The 21,771-nt window shown below is 32.8% G+C and overlaps 1 protein-coding gene across 7 annotated transcripts in view; it reads right to left on the reverse strand.

The window, feature by feature from the left end:
* The window catches only part of LOC110994315, a 195,111-nt gene that overhangs the window by 65,132 nt on the left and 108,208 nt on the right, over positions 1-21,771 (reverse strand). For 6 of the 7 annotated variants that reach the window (XM_022260876.2, XM_022260875.2, XM_022260878.2 and 3 more), the window contains 2 exons: positions 9,249-9,453; positions 2,352-2,453 (listed from right to left, as the gene is read on the reverse strand). In XM_022260876.2, the coding sequence (XP_022116568.2) occupies positions 2,352-2,453; positions 9,249-9,453 (307 nt within the window). The remainder of the gene's footprint in view (positions 1-2,351; positions 2,454-9,248; positions 9,454-21,771) is intronic. The other variant, XM_022260877.2, reaches the window with a different exon arrangement.

Here is a 21,771-nt window from a genome sequence, read left to right on the forward strand (position 1 = left end):
GCTGTGGTCATATGGTTTTCACGAGTGTCCGCTGTAAGCATACCCACTGAGTTCAAGTTCACAGGATCCTCTTCATTAAAGAAAACACGATATCATTAAAGTTCTCCGGCACAGACCTGCCTGTCTGAACCCTATATATACAGCAAAGAAGGCGTTTACAGAAAAATAAATTAAGAAGTTTTTTCGCCATATTAATGATTAATGCGAGATCAGAATTGTATCTCGTGCATGCATTATGTGTGACAGAATATGCTAAGTTTCGATAACACTTTTGTACCATATTTTGCAAATAAATTACTATTATTACGTTTCAATTTCTATACTACTTGAATGATTACTACGTAAACAGTAGTAGTACGAATATGAATGGTATCAAAAATTCTTTTATTCATTTATTTAAAATACACCTTTTATAGGATCATTTCAACTTTTTTAATTGTAGAATAATTACCAAGTACAATTAGAAAATAACTTACTGAACTGATGATAAATTATGCGAGATATAATTCAAAATCTTTCTATTTGAAATGTAATTCTTAAACAAGGCACAGTATGATTAATCATTCAGTAAAGCCATCGCACTTCATTAGCTTCGGCAGATATTCGCTAATGTTCAGATACCGCATTCGTCTACGGAATTAATGTTGCCATTACGAATAACAGCTATTTTGCGTCAATAAAACTTCACCCCTATAGCCAATTTAATTGATCTATGATTTGAATAATTATTCTAGTTTAGATTAATAGGATTGATTAATTTCAAATACACGAGGAGTTACTTTCAATAAAATATTTACCTACGAACGTCGTACACTTTGTTATATGATTTTTGAGGTACATACTTGCTAAATCAATGTATTGCAGCAATAATCGTCTAGCCACTATCGCCCCCATTGGCCATCAATAATCACTACATATACCACAGATAAAAATATATATGATTTTGTCATATAAGTATTTATTATAATTTAAGATATTTAACGTTTCGCGATGGTAAATTTGAAATTAAGTAACATCTTTCCAGTGCTTCTCTTCTCTCAACTCATCATTTATCTCCAAGTAATATGGCAAGTAAGGTAGCGAAATACTGTTTTCACTGATTATATACTAAGTAATTTATATGTATAACGTGGATTATCACAAGAAGCTTAGCGTTTAAGCTTCATGGATTATATGAAACAGCATAGATTAACATACATGGAGTATACAAAATATCTATATATTCTTTGTAGACTTGTTATATTCTATTTTGATAGGCTCATGAAAAGATTGAGAGAAGCAGTTATAAGAATTTTAATTCATTGATTCGCCAAACGTACTTGAATTTCCGCAACAGTGCTTCGGACGTAAAAATTTCTACGTCTTAATTATTTGCCATTTGGTTTATAGTGAATAACTTCTATTTATGCTTTCTAACTAATTAATCGAAATAAGCGGTGACTATCTCTTATTTCTTAAATACAATTCGTAAATATATGGGTGTGATTAAACACTTTATACATATTAGTTTAACTAGATACTAGCATCATAATTAATGGAGAATACTACGTGATTGATATTAACAATTTGCAAGTCACTAATCTCTATTCATATTATCTATATATATTATTAAATTTTGTTTGAAGAAATTACTCTTGTATTATTTAGTATCAAATCTGTCGGACATACCTTAGATGCCTAGTATTTTGGCTGAATTTAGAACAGTAATCCAAATTCTAAAGTGGGTTACACAAACTCATTTAGGCAAGTAGAAAGCCATTAGACAATCGTTAGGAGTATCCAACATTTCAAAGTAACTTTGTGCTCGCTTCCTACTTTCTATAAAATGTGGTTTCGTTAACAATAGTATTATCTATTCTAAAAACCATAGTGCAGTATTTGAGTTTTAAATAAGGAACAAATTAATGTCTATCTTATAGAAATGCCGAATAGTATCTAATGCAGATTATACAGTTTATGCGAAACAAATTTAATGACGTGATAAGTGATACATGATACATATTTTCCATAATTAATATATTTTAGTTTATGTACTTATGTTACGTCTTTGATGTATGTATACAGATGAAGATTTATTAGACACATTTGTACTATGTACCTACTCTATTTGACTAGCCGTCATTCCTTAGGGTATTCTAGTACGTAATCATTGTTCGATAAACTTCCTACAGTGAAAAGGCATTTTTATAGAACAGGGCAAACGCACTAACCACATCTTAAGTGATACTAAATGCCAGAGGGTTCGCCTTTAAAGAATTAATAACTCTTTTCTTGAAGGACCCTAAGCCACAGGGTTCAAAAAAATTATCGTAGTATTTTGTTTTTATTTCTATCTAAAAAAAAATTCTTACCTCTATCGATATCAGGTAGCGGCAAGCTGTCCGATGCGTCAGAAGCCAAAGCAAGTTCAGGCGAAGTAGCACCCAGCAAAGCAGTAAGACCATCGTGCTCACCTTGAATTAAAAGCTTACATTAACCCGAAGCTATGAGAGCAGAAACCTAGTTCTAATATGATGTCCTCATTTTATATCTCCTATTATACGAGTATTGGCCGTATAATAGGAGCAGTGTTGGCCTAGTGGCTCCAGCGTGCGGCTCTCATACCAATGTTCGATCCCCGGCTGTGCACCATTGGACGTTTTTCTATGTGCGCATTTAACATTTGCTCGAACGGTGAAGGAAAACATCGTGAGGAAACCGACATGTCTTAGGCACGACGACGACGTGTGTCAGGCACTAGGCTGATCACCTACTTGCCTATTAGATTTAAAAATTGATCATGAAACAGATACAGAAATGGGAAGACCTAAAGAGGTTGTAGTGCCACTGATTTATTTATTTATTATATACGAGTATACTATTTTGCCATTTCAGGTGTCAGAGTTAGCACGGTTGTCAAAATCTAATACGTTTCTGACACAAGGGATTCATACTTAGCGCTGTCTTGGCTCTGAATTTGACCCTGAATGTTCTAGAACTTTCATGATCTGTATTTAAGTGTTAATCAAAATTTATAAGTTTTTAATAATTTTCATAGAAAATAACAAGAAATTATGATGTTAACAATAAACAAAGGTCTATTAAAAACAGGTATACCATAATTAGCCAAGAGAGAAATAAACGATTGTATTTTTTGTAATATACGAGCTAAGTCCCTCGTTTGTATGAATCAATTCATTAGGAAAAACTTCTTCGTGTGAACATACACAGTAATTGTACGTTTTCAATTTAAATTTCACTAAATACTAATAATTAAACAACAAACGCTCGATTATTATTAGAAAAATCTAACAATTATTCTTAAATTCGACCCCAAAACACGAGTCGTTTTGAGAATGCTTTCAAATTAAATTGTACTATAATTACTTCGACAAAGGCATTGAACGAGGGCCGTGGTACCGAAAGCTCTCGAAACTTGATCTACTTCAAATCCCTATAAATTATTTATGGTATTTGAGCAATTTTCTTAGTCCCGCCTCAAGGCTACTTTGGTAATTATGTAAGACTGAGTGGCTGTTCGGAGATCTTTGACTGTCTTATGCGTTCGTTTGCTTGTGTTTTACAATTATAACACTAAATTAACTCTTTCTCTGAAGTAATTTGAATACACATTAAAAAGTAAAAATGTATGTAGGGTGTACGTTAATTGGTACTTAATTAATAAAAGGCAGGATTTTTTTTAATAACTTTGATAAGTTTTTTATACAATGTTGACATGTTTGGGAATGTTGTCGTAAATTTTCAGAGATCAAGACTAAGAATGTATGTGTACCCTAAGATAACATAGTTTTATGGTGACCTTACGTTTTATTATTTCAGATAGTATTGACAGATTTCCATACATGTAAAGAAATATTCTCTTGTTTTGTTCTTCGACAGGTTTAGGACATTTATCTATATGTATAAGATTATCATGCCACAGTTGTTACCAAGCTCCTCCGGTAGGTATAAGGTTGACTAGCCTAAAACTTTTATTTAATTTTTGAAATTTTCATTTTTCATACTTCTACCACAAACACCAATTTCAGTAGTTAAAAAACATAATCATGTGTTCCATGTCAAGCCAATTTTAGTCAATTAATTCGTTAAAGACAGTTAAAAGTTAGTAACTGTATTACAAAGTTCAAAATAAGCACAGTGAGTCCTCAATCGGACTAATCGTTTTTAATATGACTTAAGTAATTAACATATACACAAGTGATATTTGAGATCGAGGGACAGTCAACATTAATTACAACTAGCTTGTTCCAACGAATGCTTTTATCAGCTCCCAGTGTATTCAGCTTAATTAAATGACACTGGGTAAATAGCGGTTGCAAATTCGTGGCAATGTGCTCACAATGTCTAAGTTTCGGGTACTGAGGCAATATTACGTCTTCATTTGCAATTTTATGGCGCGGGATTTTTCACTCGCTGAGTTATTATTTTATGAAAAAGTCTCATATTACGTAAGGCCTTTCTACTAGGTATAAAGATATTTTTGGCTCAATTGTATGACCTGATTGCACTAACCGTGTTAGATAATACTTTTGCTAAGGTCGGACAAGGGTTTAATTAATTACATAAGTATGTTTTCTGATGTAGTTATTATTTGTATAAATAATAATTTTTTGCATCCTTGTGCGACTTTATTTATTCCATACAAATAAATGTGATACATTTTACATGAAGCTATGGACATTCTTGTTGCTTTTTATATATTATTATTAACTCTACTCACGCTTAAACTCCTTAAAAAATAATTTAAGTGAAATCCCTTTCATTGACCACATAATGAAGCACTTAAAACTTAACTTAGTTAACCATTCATCGCCATTGCAGTTTTGAGATCTTCAGTAGTATTCAAAAGTTATCCACGTCTCAGGTAAAATATTCCCAGAGTTACTAAAGGGAACTTCACTCCAGTTGAAATGTATCTGGGATATCTTCGTAACTTAATTAATCTGTTTAAAGTTTGTTACATAAGATATGCAGTAAATATTTACTTCCTTTTTTATGTTGAATTTAACTGGCGTTGATAGGAAAATGTTCTATGTCGATAAAAAGATTCAGCATGTAACTGGCTTTTACCTTAGTTAAATAAATAACAATAAATAATATGTCTGTAATAGGATAAAATATATGCAGTAAGATTAGTGGTCATATGACTCTGAATCGTGCGTTTGGTTCACACACAATGGTCTTTTATGTCTATGCATAAAATACTCGCTTTCACAGCATACGAAAACATTGTAAAAACAACAGAAGGCGAATTACCTCACCTACTTAAAGAAAAAAAAAGAAATAAACATTCATAGATTGCACATACCAATGATTCTATCGCCTCTTTTTTAAATCATTAATTGAAAACTTTTCTGAGAATTATCAACATGTCCTGAAATACCAATCAAATTCCAGAAATTCGTAGCTGAGAATTCGTTCATTAGTTTCGAACATAGTGATCATGTAACGTCTCCGATCACATCTGTCTACAATATATTAGCTTTATTCACAAAGTTATATGAGGGTATGTTTGTCGTAAAATTTAATAGAAACAGCCTATTGCGAATTTATGCGGGTTCAATTATGATGCTCGCTTTTGCTAATCTTGTTGTGAATCTCTTGGATTTATAACACGGAGTGTATGTAATTCACGTGGAAGTAAATTATAGAAATATATAGTTATTTATTATGTAAATGACATTATAGATCTGGGCCGAAGATTTTATTATTTGTTCCATGGTTTTAAATATTATGCAAAATCAACCTGTGCTTGACACACATCGTCGAATTATTGAGGCGAATGAATTTCAGCTTCAAACACAATTTTTTCATTCATCGTGTGAGCGAATTTTGAATGCATAAAGTGCATTGGTGCACAGTCGGGGATCGAACGTACAACCCCAGTGGTAAGAATCGCACGTTGAAACCACTAGACCGCCACATAAGTTATTCGGTAGTGAATAAATTTATTATATTCATTCGCAGCTGAGTTTCATCATCGGACGTCCAGGCAGAATACGAAATTCCACCCGTATCACCTCGACGTCTGCCGTTCCACAACTGCGCGTTTTTCATGACAGTTTAGTTTTTTTCGCGCACCACCGCTATGTGGAACTAGATACCCACTGAATATTTCCGAACCAATTCGACTTAGGGTCCTTCAAGAGAAGAGCGTTACAATTCTTAAAGCGCCGACAGCGCACTCGCGAGCCCTCTGACATTGGGATTGTTCATGGGCGGCGGTATACCCACCTAGTCGTGCAATAATCTAACCGTGATGTACATACACAAATATAAGGCTGGTTTTATAATTTGGCGTATTGTTGTCTTGATATATAGTTTATAGAGAAACCTAACAACCAACTATTGAATATTTTTTCGATTCAACAACCGTTAATATAACCTGTGTCTTAATACTAACTGTTTTAAAATAAAATAAATTTATACTGGATCTTATTATGATAATACCTATTATAATTGCTTATTTCTGATTATACATTTAAAAAATTACCTATCTTTTAGCATAGTTTCATCCTAATATAAATCGTGACAATAAAACGAATTTTATCCGGTAAAGTATTTATTTAAATTCGATAAATATTTAATATCAAAATTGTTATATTTTCGCTTTGTAAAATCATAATCGATACGTAATTGGATCAAACTGTCAGATAACGCGAACGAATCAAATAATTACCATATTTATTAATAACTTGAAAATTATAACGATCGCTCCAATTTTCGACATTAGATAAAATATTCGTTCGTTTAGGGAAGATATAATTCAATTAAGCGTTCGTAGCTTGTTTGCATGAGTTAGCATTTTTAAGTGGGACGGAGGCTTTCGAAGGTTTTTTTGGAAGCTTGATGAGACAGCGTTGAGCGATGAAACTGTTGTGTTTTCTCATATAATTATCGTTAATATTTTACGCATACCTATTTTGTTTATTTATCATAATAAATAAAACATGTATCGATTTGTAATGTAGAGATAACGAGTTAGTCATGTGCGAAGTCCTGATAAACAGTAGGATTCGTGGTTAACAAGATAGTTTTGTAAGCTCCGATTTATGTGCCTGTGTGTGTTGTGTTGGTTATGTCACCAGAATAAACACCATAATTCTGTACCGGTGAAACATCATCAAACTTAGCAGTTCGTTAAAACATGTAATTATTTTCCTCAATTTCTCGCTTTGTTGGGCAAGACGACAGTTTCTTCGATAACGTTTTTTTGAAACCTAAAAGTCGCCCCCAATCACATACATAACCTTTAATAAAATATTTATCATTTTCGATAAAGTAATATGAAAGTATTTTGCAATTTATAATAACTCATTTTTAAATAATTGATAAAACTCCCCAAGGGTTTCCTGGAGAACGGAAAATTTTATAAAAATTGTGCAGTAGAGCGAAAGCTTTACTCTGTTATGTTATTATGTTGCTTTGGTTCGAAGAATTTAAGTAACTGTTAAATTCTACGCTTACATTAAAAATCGAGATTCCGTCTCTAATTATTACAGTGATACTCAAGACTCGATAAAGTATTAATTATTTTTATCATACATCAAATTATTTTTTTAATTGAAATAAAAATTTGAAGAAGAAATTTCTTATTTAAAACGATTGAAAAATAGAAGAAAAGCCGTAAGTACCAAGTACTCACATTCTTAAAGTTTTTACAAAAATTACTTTACCAGTACGTAACTCTGCGATCTCAAAGAGAATCTTGAGAGTGTTAAGCATCACCTGAACCCGAGGTGAACTTGACTAAATTAGGTCCTATTTATAAAAGCACGTGTAAATGAAATACGAAGGGCGTTCCTTTTGCAATATAGCTTTTATTGAAACTGTACTAAATATTGTATATAAATTCAAATTATGTGACGTAAATTCTAAATAAAAACCATTAAACCATCTACAAAATTGGTTTATTATTAGTCTGCTAAGAGTACATACTCAAAGTCTTTCCCAGTTATCAACCTGAGTGCTTTCCAAGTACTTGGATGCTTTGTGCGGAACGGATATTTGCAACGGCGAAGGTCAAGACTTTTGCAGGAAGAAACACTCAGTTGGTTGTTTAGTTCTATTAACAACAAGCTTAGTCTCCAACTTTGTCGAGGATTTTATATGTTCACGTTCAAGTTTAGTAAACACATTATATTCCCTTGTAAGAATTTGTAATTAGGTGTAAGTAAAGTATATTTATACTAGTTATTACCTGTATCTTAACCCACGTTAGCTCACAACAAACGTCATAATAAATCATTGATCGATAAAAAGTAGATTTGCCGCCAATTCACAAAAACAAAAGACAATTGTCTTTTGACAAATGTAATTTTAGTAACCATAGGTTCTAAAATTGAAATTCAAAAAAATTTTCATTAACAATGTTTCTAACTGGCCAGTAAACATTTTCAGTTTTACTCACGTATATATACTTTTACCGCCTAAGCCTTTAAGCTGTTTGAACCATACACAATCCATAATCAATAGACATAATAGAGGTTCTACAGATATTCCATGCTCGCGTCTGTATTTGGCTTTACTGTTTGCTGGGATACAAAACACGTTTGGCAGCCGTTGTTTATAGAACAATTTGCTAGTTTTTTTTAATATAGAAACGTTGGAAGACTATGTAAATTAAAAAAGGGGGTTTAATACAAAGCGGCAACGCAATCAGTCTTTATAGGCAATCGATGTAAATGTCGCTGCGTCCAGGCAACGTGAACGATGGCCTGTGCCAGTTTCGAATGTAAAGTTCGAAATTTGAATTTCAAAACACCAACATGGCGGACTCGTAGAATATCATGATTCTTTCCCCAGTGCTCAAATAAAACAAATCGAAATTCTCGATATCAGAATGCCAATCTTGTTTCAACGGTCTACTTTACAATTTATATAGAACTAAGTTTTGAATATATAGTTTGAACTTGCCATAATTTTATAGTTTTCTTAAGTAACTTAGTTAATAGTAACTACCATTCAATTTCATAATCGAAGCATTGAATTAACTAGCTCGTGTAAGTGGTATATAAAGTCTATTACGTCACGCAATTATTGGAGATTCTTGACCGATATCTTATTAAGATAGCCGCCCTGGAGCTATCACGCTGTTTTTTACTCTGTATTTCCTCTGCCCCATTTGGAGGACATTTGACTTAAGTCAAGAGTGTTTGGTGGTACCACCTACCTTTTAAAACACTTTTTTAAAGTTTTCAGAAGTCATTTATGAGTTAATTTCATGCAATAAATTATTATTATTTTACCAATATCAACTGCAGCGTGTAACAAGTCCGCTAGTAGCTCTGGCTCGTGGCAGGCGATCGCCAGCCGCTCGTCTAGCCTCGCATCAATTTCAGCTGGAGTTGCCTCCCTGAGTTGCAGTGCCACACCCTCACCGCCGACAGCGGCGCTGTACATCAGCACAGCACGCGGGGAGAACCGAGGCAGCGGTAACCGCGATGTTGCAACCTGAAAAGAGATTTTATTACTAATTTAACAATTATAATGATATACATTATTCATTATTATACTTAATATTTTGTAACATTTATGTTTACCATATATTTTAGAAATAATTGAAATACATAAAAATAGGTAGCTGTCAGCTCTTCGTTCTCACAGGAGAACGAAGAGCTGGCAGCTACCTCGCACAAAGAATTAGTCTAGCTATTCAAAGGGGGAACGCTGCCAGTATCTTCGGAACCTTGCCTAAAGGGACTCCTTTTAATAATATTTTTTAATTAATTATTAATTTTAAGGTTAGTTATTAGATATATTTTTATGTATTTCAATTATTTCTAAAATATATGATTTTATTTAATATGGCAAAACATTTACTATAGAGCTCAATAGGTGACTGGGTTTGTAGTAATATTGTGTTCATACAATACTATAAACCCAGAATTTTTTCAAGATCTGTATGGAATATCGATAAATTACACCACTCGAAATACCAATTTTTTGCAAAGCAATTTTATTATTATTTTTAATGTTATTTTGTTTTTAATGTCAATTCTTATGATTTTGTGAAATAAAATATTTTTTGTGTGAGGTAATAAATAATTATTTTATTAACTTTATTTTATATACGCTTTGTGGAAACATACTATTTTCAATATATTATAATAAACTACGAAATCAAAACGGAATTAAAAGTATTTATGCTGTCTAATGAACTTCATTTGTAAACTGATAACAAGAGGAAAAATGACTTAAAAATAGAATAAAAATAATTATATCAGCGTTGTATTCAACCCTATAGACATTGAAAAACGTACCATTTGAACACATATAAAATTTCAATAAATTTCAGCCTTTTGGTATTTATACAAAAAATTGGATACATCGATGATGTAGAAAATAAAGTAATTAACACTAAATCCATCCAGTGGAAAATAATTTTCCAAAAACATCGTTCGTACGATCCTGACGTGTAATTACGGGCTGGTATTGTTCGCGTTATGGTTCAGATTATGGCGTGATTAAATCACGTGACGTAGATCGTTAGCGATGTCACTTGTATTAACACACCTATAATTTGTCAACATGTACATTGGTTAGGGTATCAGTTATATATAGGACTTTCTTCGGCTGTTCTCGTACGTTTAGTAAGATAAAATATAATATAATATATATGATAGTTAGTCTGAGAGCTGCTCAAACCGAAAGTATTTTTGTTCAACATTAGATAAATTATAGTTACTGTTATATAGAATTGATTACATCAAACGGCTAAAATAATGTCCAATGAAAGAGACAAGCTGCCCACGACACAGGGAATCCTAATAGAGGACTAGTGCACTTTGTCGAACTTTCATTTGACTATATACAGTTTTTTGTTATGTGTATTCTTATTCTTTAAATAAATAATATAGTACCGGTGACCCCAGAGATGGTGCTGCTGTGACTTTATATTTTTATATTTTTTGATATATATATTTATATATTTTTTGCTTACGATCGGTCATGATCAGATCTTTACCTGGTGTGCAGAAATGAGCACCGAGATTTTAAGGTGTAGGAATTTACACGTTCTTATTGGTGTATGTTTTATGTGGTAATTTTTAGAAAATAAATTGTTTTCTTACCATACAGTACAGATTATTAAATGGCCAAAGCCCTTACAAAGTTTAAAATATCCATATCATTTTCTTATTCAGAACGATAAATACACGAAAATCACCGTCAGTATGAAGCGAGCGTTGTATAAGAATTTCTAGACAAAAGCACAGACATTGCCTTGTTAAATAATAAATTGTGTCCCATACTCTTGGAGCAGTTTCGTGATTACAATAAATCTGAAACAGCGGGTGGCCGCGGACCGTAATAGTGCTGCAAATTATAATGTTATTAACATCGACCGTCGCATGGAATAATATAAATATGGCCTGATTTTTTTTATTTTTGTATCTTTATACAAATTTAAGAGATTTTAATCTTCGACTAAGAGATTTTGAGGTGTTTTTACATTTAAATTTTAGAAGTTTATGAAGGTCGGGTAAAGCAATATTATAACTTCTGATATACAAATAATAATATTAAACCAGAAGCGTTACACTCATTTGTTTTTGAATTTATACTTTTTTTAGGCATAAATGATGAGAGTAATTTTTACGATGCAAAAAGTGGACAACCTGAAGTTAGCTATGCTCAACATTAAAGTTTTTTCTACAAACAGATACAAACGTAGAATAAGATGAAAGATATAATTTTTAAAAAGGTTTTTATCTCACACGTTTTTTCATAGACTTGTGATTGTAAGCCTTTTTTGCCTGACAGATGTCAATGTTTCTTGGGTTTAAGTTATGATGATGTTTGCTTTTACCGTACGAGTAAGTGTTAATGAAATATGACACATAGAAGGGAACCTGACGATCCGAACTCATGACCTCAGAGCTGAGCTATGGTATAATAACATTATAATTCGTTTAACTCAAAACAAAGCAAGACCATTTTCATCATACCATATAAAATTGTATCATGCGCGCAGTACTAATGGAATAATGTCGCCATTACAATGCTTTGTAGGAGCAAGTTAAACAGTATAATTAATCGAATTGCGTGTTAACGCTAGGTGTTAATTACAAAAAATATTTTCAACTAGATCTCTCTTATTGCTTACGTACCGATAGTGAGAAAGTATGACGATGACATGTCTCGTTTGATTGTGGTTGGTCCGTTAAAACGTCCGCGTCTGTGATTGGACCAAAAACTGCTGAATAAGAAACACAAATGCATGTTGGCATGTTAAAAGCTTGTAGACCTTAGGATGCAATTCCGATACATTTTTCAATATCCTTGCTTGCTGTTGCATATTTAATCCCTTTGTAAAAAACTTAATTCTTGGGAGAATAATAATAATAATTGAGTTTCAGAGAAACAGCGCTGATTACTAATTGTTTATATTAAATTGCACCTTTTTCAATTGTAATGTATTAATTGTACGGTGCATTTGCGTATATAAGACCAAAACACTTTGGTTTTAATAATTTTTTAAGGGTGTAAACCAAAAACAAAGGAACTTACATAGACCTTTACTTGCTAATAATGAAACATTAAAAACAATAATTTAGAAGATCAGATTAGGGTAAAACACCTTCTACACCGGGGAAGGCGAGGACCTTTACTACGTACTTCGCTTACTCCAGTGACCTTTCGTCCTGCCCTTCAGGGGGCCCAAGCCGAGATTCGAGTCTCACAGGAGAAACCCTTGTGTAAGTCGCGGGACAAACGCCCGTTCAGGCCGAGCTTTGCTCCCCAAAACAGCCCGAGCTGAGCTGCTAAGGCCCTTAAGGCCAACAGCGGGATTCCATTAAAAAAATAATAAGAAGTAGTTCAACTATGTATGTAATTTTTGTACAACAATCAAAAGAAGAGCACCATCATTTCGTCATACAATCACACCCCATCTTTCAAAGCAAAATACTAACACACAGTCAACATTGTTAGGTAACTTATAAAGGGAAGATAATTAGGTCCTTTATTCTCTAAATAGATTTGTACTTAATATTAAATATCAGTGTGGTGTGTAGCAATTACGGTGGGCAGTATCTAAATTGCTCCCCGGAAACTGGAACAAATTATCCCCTACAGGAATACGCGTAAACTGATATACCATTTATTTCTTATACATAGACGCATATCATTTGTAAAGGCTCGTTTTATTTGTCTTTGTTTATTTCGAGGATTGAGAATTATTCGAAGAATATCTGCTATTGAGTATATTTGTATCTGTTATTAATTGAAACTTGTTATTGGGATACATAATGAGAATATGCAGCAATGTAGATGTATGGTCAAAACTAGGTATGTTAATACTCGGAACAATTCCCCGTACTTAGGCTTACTATAAAGTTAACGATTATCTAGTTGATAAAAGTGCCTGGGACTAGTGCTGGGTAGGCTACTTCTAATTAATTAGCTATATTTGTTTTAAAATTAGTGTTGTTTCATAATTTGCTTTTTTAAAAGAGTACCGAGAGTTTTTTACATCGGCTTTTTCTCTCAGCCTACACCCTCTGTCTTCTTTGCCGATGAGTATATAGTTTAACTGGCGTGTGGTGTCATCTGCGTTTTTGGCTGCCTACCCACCATAAAAGAAACGCAAGAGATTACTCTATAGGAGTTGAAATACCAATAATACCTATTTCGTAAGGATATGTAATTTCGCCAAATAATTAGCAAGTTAAAAAAATCATATAGAAGCTTTCATTGTGTTCTCAATATTAGGATAAAGTCAATAAGCATCTGACCCAAATTGAACAAGTGTTTTCATAGTTGAAACGTGAAAATTTTGCGTAAAAGCTTTACTTAAATGTTGGAGCCAAATACTTTTATAAATATATTTCTCATAGGTTCAGAATAGACATTATATCGCGTGACTGATCAAGCGGAGAGTATTGTTCGTAAATGAATCCCTTGTTGCGTGCTTAATCTAATATGGGAGACGAAATATCTCTAGTTTCTTTTGATGAAATCTTATTTCGCTGTGTAAATTGGAAAGTATGGTTTTATACCCAGTTACACGAACTAACGAGTTTTTGGGGGAACAAAAAAAAATCCTTCTTTATGTGGCAGGAGTTACACGAGCAGGTTAAAGTTAAGTGCCCATGGACACCCGCAACGCCAGGAGGTTTGCAGTGCGTTGCTGTCCTTAAACGTTGTGGTACGCTCTTTTATTGAAGCCTCCTAAGTAACTTCCGTTTGGAAATACTAGAAGCTGGTTTCATTAAGTTGCGCGGCAAGATATTTTTTTTTTAAGTCTACAATACCAACTCACAATACCAGAAAAAAATATTAACCTTATTTTCACCCCAGTAAGAAGATTCATACATATAAAAATATAGATGTTTAAAATTATAATTTAATCGTTTAAGTGAACATAACTGCTTGGACAGTAGTTAATAGTTCCTTGGTACTTAGGCTATAACTGTTCATTAGATTAATTAAAATATATTACAGTAGACATTGTGAAAAAATCTCTTGGTGCATATTTTTATTATTAACGCGACAGTTTTCAGGTCATTAAAGTAAAGTGAGAACAAATAATAAATGTGATTATCATAGCATTATCTGAGTCACTAATTACATACTAAAATATTTTGTAAAACAGAAAATATTGAATTCAATATGCGTAAAAATTCGCGCATTGTTCATAGGCAAAACCTCAAACAAAGCGTACCGTATAACACCCGTGAGCAACTTTTGTACTCACGAACGTAATACAAAATCGATATTGTAATCCCCAATTAATCAGAAATGCAGGTATTGCTTTTTACACATGAATCTGTGGTTAGTGTTGTTCTATTATTTTTAGAATCATTTTGCTCGGTTCATGTTCGTATACAGGTTTAACTCAGTTAATTAAAAAGCGAACATATCAAATGTAATACGTTAAATTTATGCCGGTGTAGGGTTAGACATAAAATTAAGCCGGTTTCCTAGAAACTTACACAAATTAAAATCTATAATTATGGGTGCTATTCACCCAACATACAATACAGTTCATATCCAAGAAAAGATCTCGCTTGCTTGCATATTTGCGTCGAGTCGTCATAATATATTTTGGCAATTTTTGTTCAGTTGAGAATCGAAGCCGCGTTAACGCCTTAGCGGCTTAGCTTAGCCTATAGAGGCTTTATTTATAATATGCACCCTTTTTCTAATCGAAACTATATAATATAATAGATTTTCTTTAGCAGGCGGAAAATAATTATGAGCTCGAGTATGGGAGTCTTTCCTCCAACTACGATTTTGTTTCCTTTGGAGTAGAGTCATGGGGTTGAAGTGCACAATTACCAATTGAAATTTGCGCCTGGTAGTACCGATGATCCCAGAGTTGGTGCTATCCTCTTTATGAGTATCTTTATGAGAACATTTTATTATTTATCTGAAACTTGTATATTTATATGATATGTTTTATACGTAATACAATAATTTAGAAAAAACAACGTCGCTTTTCGTAACAACACTATTGATGTTTCATCGCCGAACCAGTGGAAAACATAATTCTCGGTATTGTGAATTCCACGCTTTGTGTTTCAGTTATTTTGTAACGAAATATGAGTGCGGTATTTTCATGTGAAAATTTCAGTTCATTAATACCTTGCAATTACTGTGAACACAATTATTAAACAAACGTTGATTTGAAAGTATAACCGAAATAGTTTGTCAGAAATACTTTTATTATTAAATATAAATAAATATACTCGGCGAAGCGTTGCTATGGCTAAGGTTTTTGTTATATTATATAGTAGTATACTATTCAAGGGAAACGGTAGGAGAACTCATGTGAAAGGTAGATAGCTTATGTGAAACGTTGGTACTTTTAATACAGCGCTATCTGTTAGAATTGTATCATATAATAAACAAATATTTGCAATCAAATAAATTGAGATGTAAGCTATCCTATCTTTTAAGTTAGATCAAACTGCACACGGTATGCAAATTTGATTGATATCGGCTCAGTAGTTCAGGAGTCCATAGCGGACAAACAACGTGACACATAATCTTAATATATATATTTCTTGTGTGCGTGTGTATGTGACTGAACTCCTCCTAAACGACTGGACCGATTTAGACGAAATTTTTTGTGTGTGTTCAAGGGGATCTGGGAATGGTTTAGATTCACAATTTTGTCCGCTGGACAATGTTTTTTTAATTAATTTTCAATTTATTAGTTGTTGTTGATTTGGAATGTTTTACATTGGATCCGACAGACGGCGCTACCATCGCAGTGTCAAATTTTAAATAATATTCGAATTTTAATTTTAGTCTGTCCCGAAATTTAAAAAAAGTTTTGTTATCATTGTGTTATATCGTGTGTGACCATGTGCTGGATCGTTAGATATTGTCATAACATTTGAATAATAATTTTCATCAAAATGGCTTATTAAAAATTGAAATTTTGAAATTAAAGACGTGTAGACAGGACAACGTCTGTCGGATCCGCTAGTTTATATATTATATTAAGTTAAGTTAGGCATATTTTATTTACAAATTCTACTGGCGTCGTAATAACTAGAATTTTAATTTTCCGCCAAGACGCTTATTTTATATTCGGATTGAATGAAAGAAGGTTTTAAGAAAAGTTTTGTAATAAAGTCAGTAAGGGGTTACACGACTCGCTGGAGACCCGTTTTAATTCGAGAACCCTGCGACAAAAATTCACTTTGCCAACAAAGTTATGGTGCTTTTTTACCAAGAGAATATTTGATCTATTCTCTCTTTGGACCGTCAAAGGAATATCCGCCTCCTTGGTTAAAGATATTCACGTCAAAACTTATGTGGTATGTTATGAAGTGACCGGTATGTGCGACTTCTTCTTCTCGTGGTGACTCTCCACTACTGTAGGTTGGCGGTCAGCTTGTCATACTTATTATTATTCTTCGCCAAGCGCATCAGCTGTTCTACGCTGGCCACTCCCGTCCATTCTATGATATTGCAGAGCCGACTTCCTCGTTCTACCAGCGCGTCTTTTCCCCTCGACCTTGCCCATCATTATTTGCCTCTAAAAGGAGTTCAATGTACAGAATGAATTGTATGAATGCCTAATTGCCCGAATCGAAACTCAGTTCTCGGCGTGAAGGCTAATAATCAAAACAGCAATATAAAATAGATGTAAGAATTGTGTGTAAAACATTTTCCGTTATAAATATTTTTTTCAGGCTTCCGAGAATTTTCACCTTTTATTAATTTAGAAACGTAATATCGCAGCGATATCCATTTTACTGAAGGATATTTTTATGACGCTCTAATTTGATTATGATGTGAAATACGGAATATGGTTTTAATTTACTAATAAAAGACCAATAATTAGGATCAAATATTTTTTAGATAAATCACACGTCAATTAATTTACATTGTTATAATTATTAGTTCAGCCATATTTGCGTATATTTGTGTAATGTGAGTTGTATTTTTCAATGTGAAACAATATATTTGGTGTCCCTAAAATAGACCCCGAAGTCTGAGGTAACCTGAAAAGGTTGTAGCATCATTGACATTTTTATTTTACTATATTTATGCATAAAAACACGAGTTAGCAGAGAGCTAGTCCGGGTCATTCAATATAAGTTGATGATTATTTAAGCCATTATTTTTAAAGTACCAGTTTACATATCGTATATAAACATTCGTAATTGAGCTTGCACCGTGCTTTATATACCATTCTTATTGAATCTCCTTTGAGTTGACCTCTTTCAAAGGTTGAGCCTTTCAAGAACTCAATAAATTAATGGCGTTAACAAACTCTACCTTTACATAGGAGTTAGGATTTGTAAATAAGCCAAAGTAAGCGTTCAAACTTCCTCGTGAACCGATTAATTGGAGTTTAGGTTATTGATTTTGTATTATAGTCAGCGGCTCCTCAATTTTAATAGTTAATAATGTCTGTACATAGAAGATATTTAAACAGAAATTGCTCTAATAGATTGAGTGAGAATTGTTTATTTTGTGTCGTACTAATATTTCAGTTGCAAGTTTAGACATTAACAGTTGAATCCTTTTGCTATGCGATAAATCTATGAATAAATGTAAACAAAACTAATATATAGAAAAGATAGAAGAAACGACTTTATAAAATGAGCGAGACAATTTAATTCTTACTTTTTACATAATAAAACTTATCTTGTAGCGACATCTATAATCTGCGCATACAAATCACTGCGATGACGTCATTCCGAACGCGCTAACCTATTGTGAGACTAGTCGAGGATCCTCTATTTAGGTTACAGGAATAGTACACCACCACAATATGAATTTACCACTAACAATCTATTAAATCTTTGTATTGAGTACGATCTTAAAAATTCAGACCAGTATACGATTGAAGCAGATATTTCATTGCTTGGCTACTGGGTGAAGAATATCTACTTCTAACTTTAGAATCGCTATTGCTACCGTGCAAGGAACGTCAGATGATATTCTACTAATTTTTAAATATGCCGTTAGGCCGAAATATTTACAGTAGTGTAATCGTTCCTATTTATTTATTTTAATATGTTTTATATAGCTGAGTCTGTGCATAAATTCTGCTCAATATAATATACGTTTATGATTTTAAGCTCTTCAGATTGTTTTTAACATAATTAAAATTTGTTACGTCCGTTCAATTAAGTTTTAGTTTACAATTTGGCACTGGCAGCATTGGCGAGTAAACGTTTCTATATATAAAATCTCCTGGTCCTGACTTACTAATTAAAACACACGGACTATGGAAAAAACATGTTAGTATTTTGCGAATCTTAACTAGATAGTTTTCAATTTTAAATATAAATAAATTTCATGTAAATTCTACTTGGGAATAGTGTTGAAAATTGCAAACGGAAGGTTTAATGGAGGTGGAAATTTTTCAAAAAATTAAAATTATTACATGCAGGCCAATATTAAGAGATGGTAAGTCGCGATTATTTTAAATTTGTATAATAAATTTATTTCAGTAGGACCTTAATTTTTTTTTGTATAATATTAATTCCAATCGCTGTTGTATTTATTTCGTAATCCTACAACTAACACTAAATATGTATAAAAACAAACAATTACACTAAAAATATAGCTAGAGATGGACTACTTAACTACAATATAAAAAGGGCTAAAATTTACAAAAGGACACAAACAATAAAAATATTCAATTCATTTAACAGAGTGTGTGATGGTGTAAAATACATAAGATACGAGTATCACTTATTCCACGTCATTAAATTTGAATTTGTAGGTATCCCTACTCATCGGCAAGGAAGACAGTGAGCATAAGTACACGAAGTAAGTAAGAGTTAATCCATATTATAGCTTAAACAATTGAATAATATTTAGTGTTTATGTGAGGAACACACATTCACACAATCAACCCAATGATATGGTTGAAAAGTGTGCGGGGTAAGAGATTCGGGGAATTTTTAACACTCAGAAATTTCAATATTAACACATAAATATATACATTAAACGAACGTAATTTAGTTAGTTTTATGCTTATTTTGTTATAATAGAAAGATAATAAAATACATCTCACTGCAATATCTTTTGAAAGTGAACCGCGTTTGCCGGTGGTATATTTAAAAACGCAATATTTGATTTCGGTACGTTTAGTTTATTGGCATCCGTTCGTTATTTGTTTTCGTCCATCATCAAAAGCTTTGATTTGCTCGGCTTTATTTTTCATCCAATACTATCCGATATTTACACGCAAACCAGTTATATTGATTTATTAAAGTCGTAACTTATGTTTTCTTTTAGTTTTTCCATTTTCGGTATACAGTTGGTATAGACTTTTCAATTGTATACCGTTTTCTGAGTTTGAATTGAATGTTTTTGGTATTATTATTTAATGGTTCTAAAAGTTTATTGCTTTTAAGCAATAGATGTTTGGATATACAAAAAGAATATAAACGAACTTTCATCACACACTTTACAAAGGACACAAGTACACAATAAACTCAGTTTTTAGAGTTTTCTATAGACATTAAAAATTTAAGTTTTTTTTATTTTTTTTATTTAGGCTTTGACTTACTTGCTATTTGATGTTTTCCTATGTCGAAATATTTATTTTATTTATTTATTTCACAACATTTTCCTATCTTAACAGTAACTACTAATACGATAGAATTCCACAATAACTCCCACACCAACTATTCTACATAAAAACATTAAAAAATTAAACTTATATTCCTAAATCTCATAACTAACAACATAGTAAGCAAATATAAAATACTGAGTTGAGTGATCATTCCCTAAAAATACCTCTTAAAGAATTAGTTATAAAACTTCCTAGATATTATTTATATAATTCATTAAAAGTAAACTCCAAGGTCCAAAAACGAATTCCAAGAATCGACAGATTTTTGTTACCATAAAATTATACACCCCTGTTCCTATGCAAATGATATTTTATGTAATGGGCAATTACTGAAATGAATTCGACTTCTGTTTTCAATAAAAATGTGTTTCAAAGCTGTAAACGGTTTATGGCGGTGTTGGTGGACACGCGTAATGGTCCAAATTTATTGGGTTAAACGGCTCGTGCCACGGAAATTCGCCCGACATTGTACTCATGTCTAATTTTTACGAGTTTGACATTTCGTTCGCTGTCAACATTACATTATAAAAGTTAACATAGTTAAATGAAAAGGAGAGAAACTGGCGGCCTTATCGCTTTAGAGCAATCTCTTCCAGACAACCACTATTTATTATTATATTAATTAATTAACTTGTGATTACTAGTCGGCGAGAGACTGCCACAACAAGTTGACAGATTACCAAACGAAAGTTTCTCAATGAGTAGGGTGAATTTGATGATATTTTATGAAGATGAGATTTATATGTTAAATTTGCTGTCTCTTTCGATCGGTAAGGGTAAGAGAGTCGAAACCATGCTGTCTCAGTACCGTATTTCAAGTTCAAAATATTTTTAGTATAAGTCTCGACTCTGAATCGTCGTATCCTTGTTGCTTAGGATGCGTTAATGGTTCACAGGATGATAATTAAATAAAAATGTGTTTCATTCATTACTAGCTGAACTGGCAAACGTCGTTTTGCCATGTATATCATTTCTGGTTATTGTGCCTCACTCGACATAGATAGGTATAGTGTGTCGCGGACTTTTTTCTAGATATTTATAGGATCTACAATTACTTAAAACATTTAAAGTGCGCTCTACACTCGCGGCGCGAAGGGCCGCGAAAGCCGCGAAACGCGAGTGTAGATGGTTTCGCGCGTTCGCGTTTTCGCTTCGCGCCGTTCCCCGTTCGGTGTCGGTTTTTTGTCCCGCGACAAAGGTTCGCGCTTGGTTCACAGCGCGCGAACGCGAACACACTCGCAGTTTGTCGCAGTAGCTGAGAAGACGTCTCCACAAGTGGTTGTGCATTATTTATTGCGTACTAAGCAACGTTCTTTTTTTTAAATGAGTACTACGTGGAATAATAAACTTGAATTAAAATTTATTGAGTGTTTTACGGAACCCTATTTTTGTTCAAAATTAAATATAGCCTATAATACGCGTGGATAATGTAGCTTTCGAATGCTGAAGAATTTTTAAAATCGGTCCAGTAGTTTATGAGCCTATTCATTACAAACAAAGAAAGTTTTCCTCTTTATAATATTAGTGTAGATAACATGGCATTATTTGAAAGATTTGGGAACCCTTTTAAGTTAAAAATATGTGTTTATGTTTTAGATGTAGTCTGCCTGTATATTACGTCTGGTAAAGTAAATCCTCACTGTCTGATCAATGACAACCCTATTTCTTTTTAGATACAGTCTACGGCATAGGGGAGAGCTCCGTGTGCTTTTAAA

Source organism: Pieris rapae, chromosome 11 (assembly GCF_905147795.1).
Source record: "Pieris rapae chromosome 11, ilPieRapa1.1, whole genome shotgun sequence".
NCBI classification, from domain to species: domain Eukaryota; kingdom Metazoa; phylum Arthropoda; class Insecta; order Lepidoptera; family Pieridae; genus Pieris; species Pieris rapae.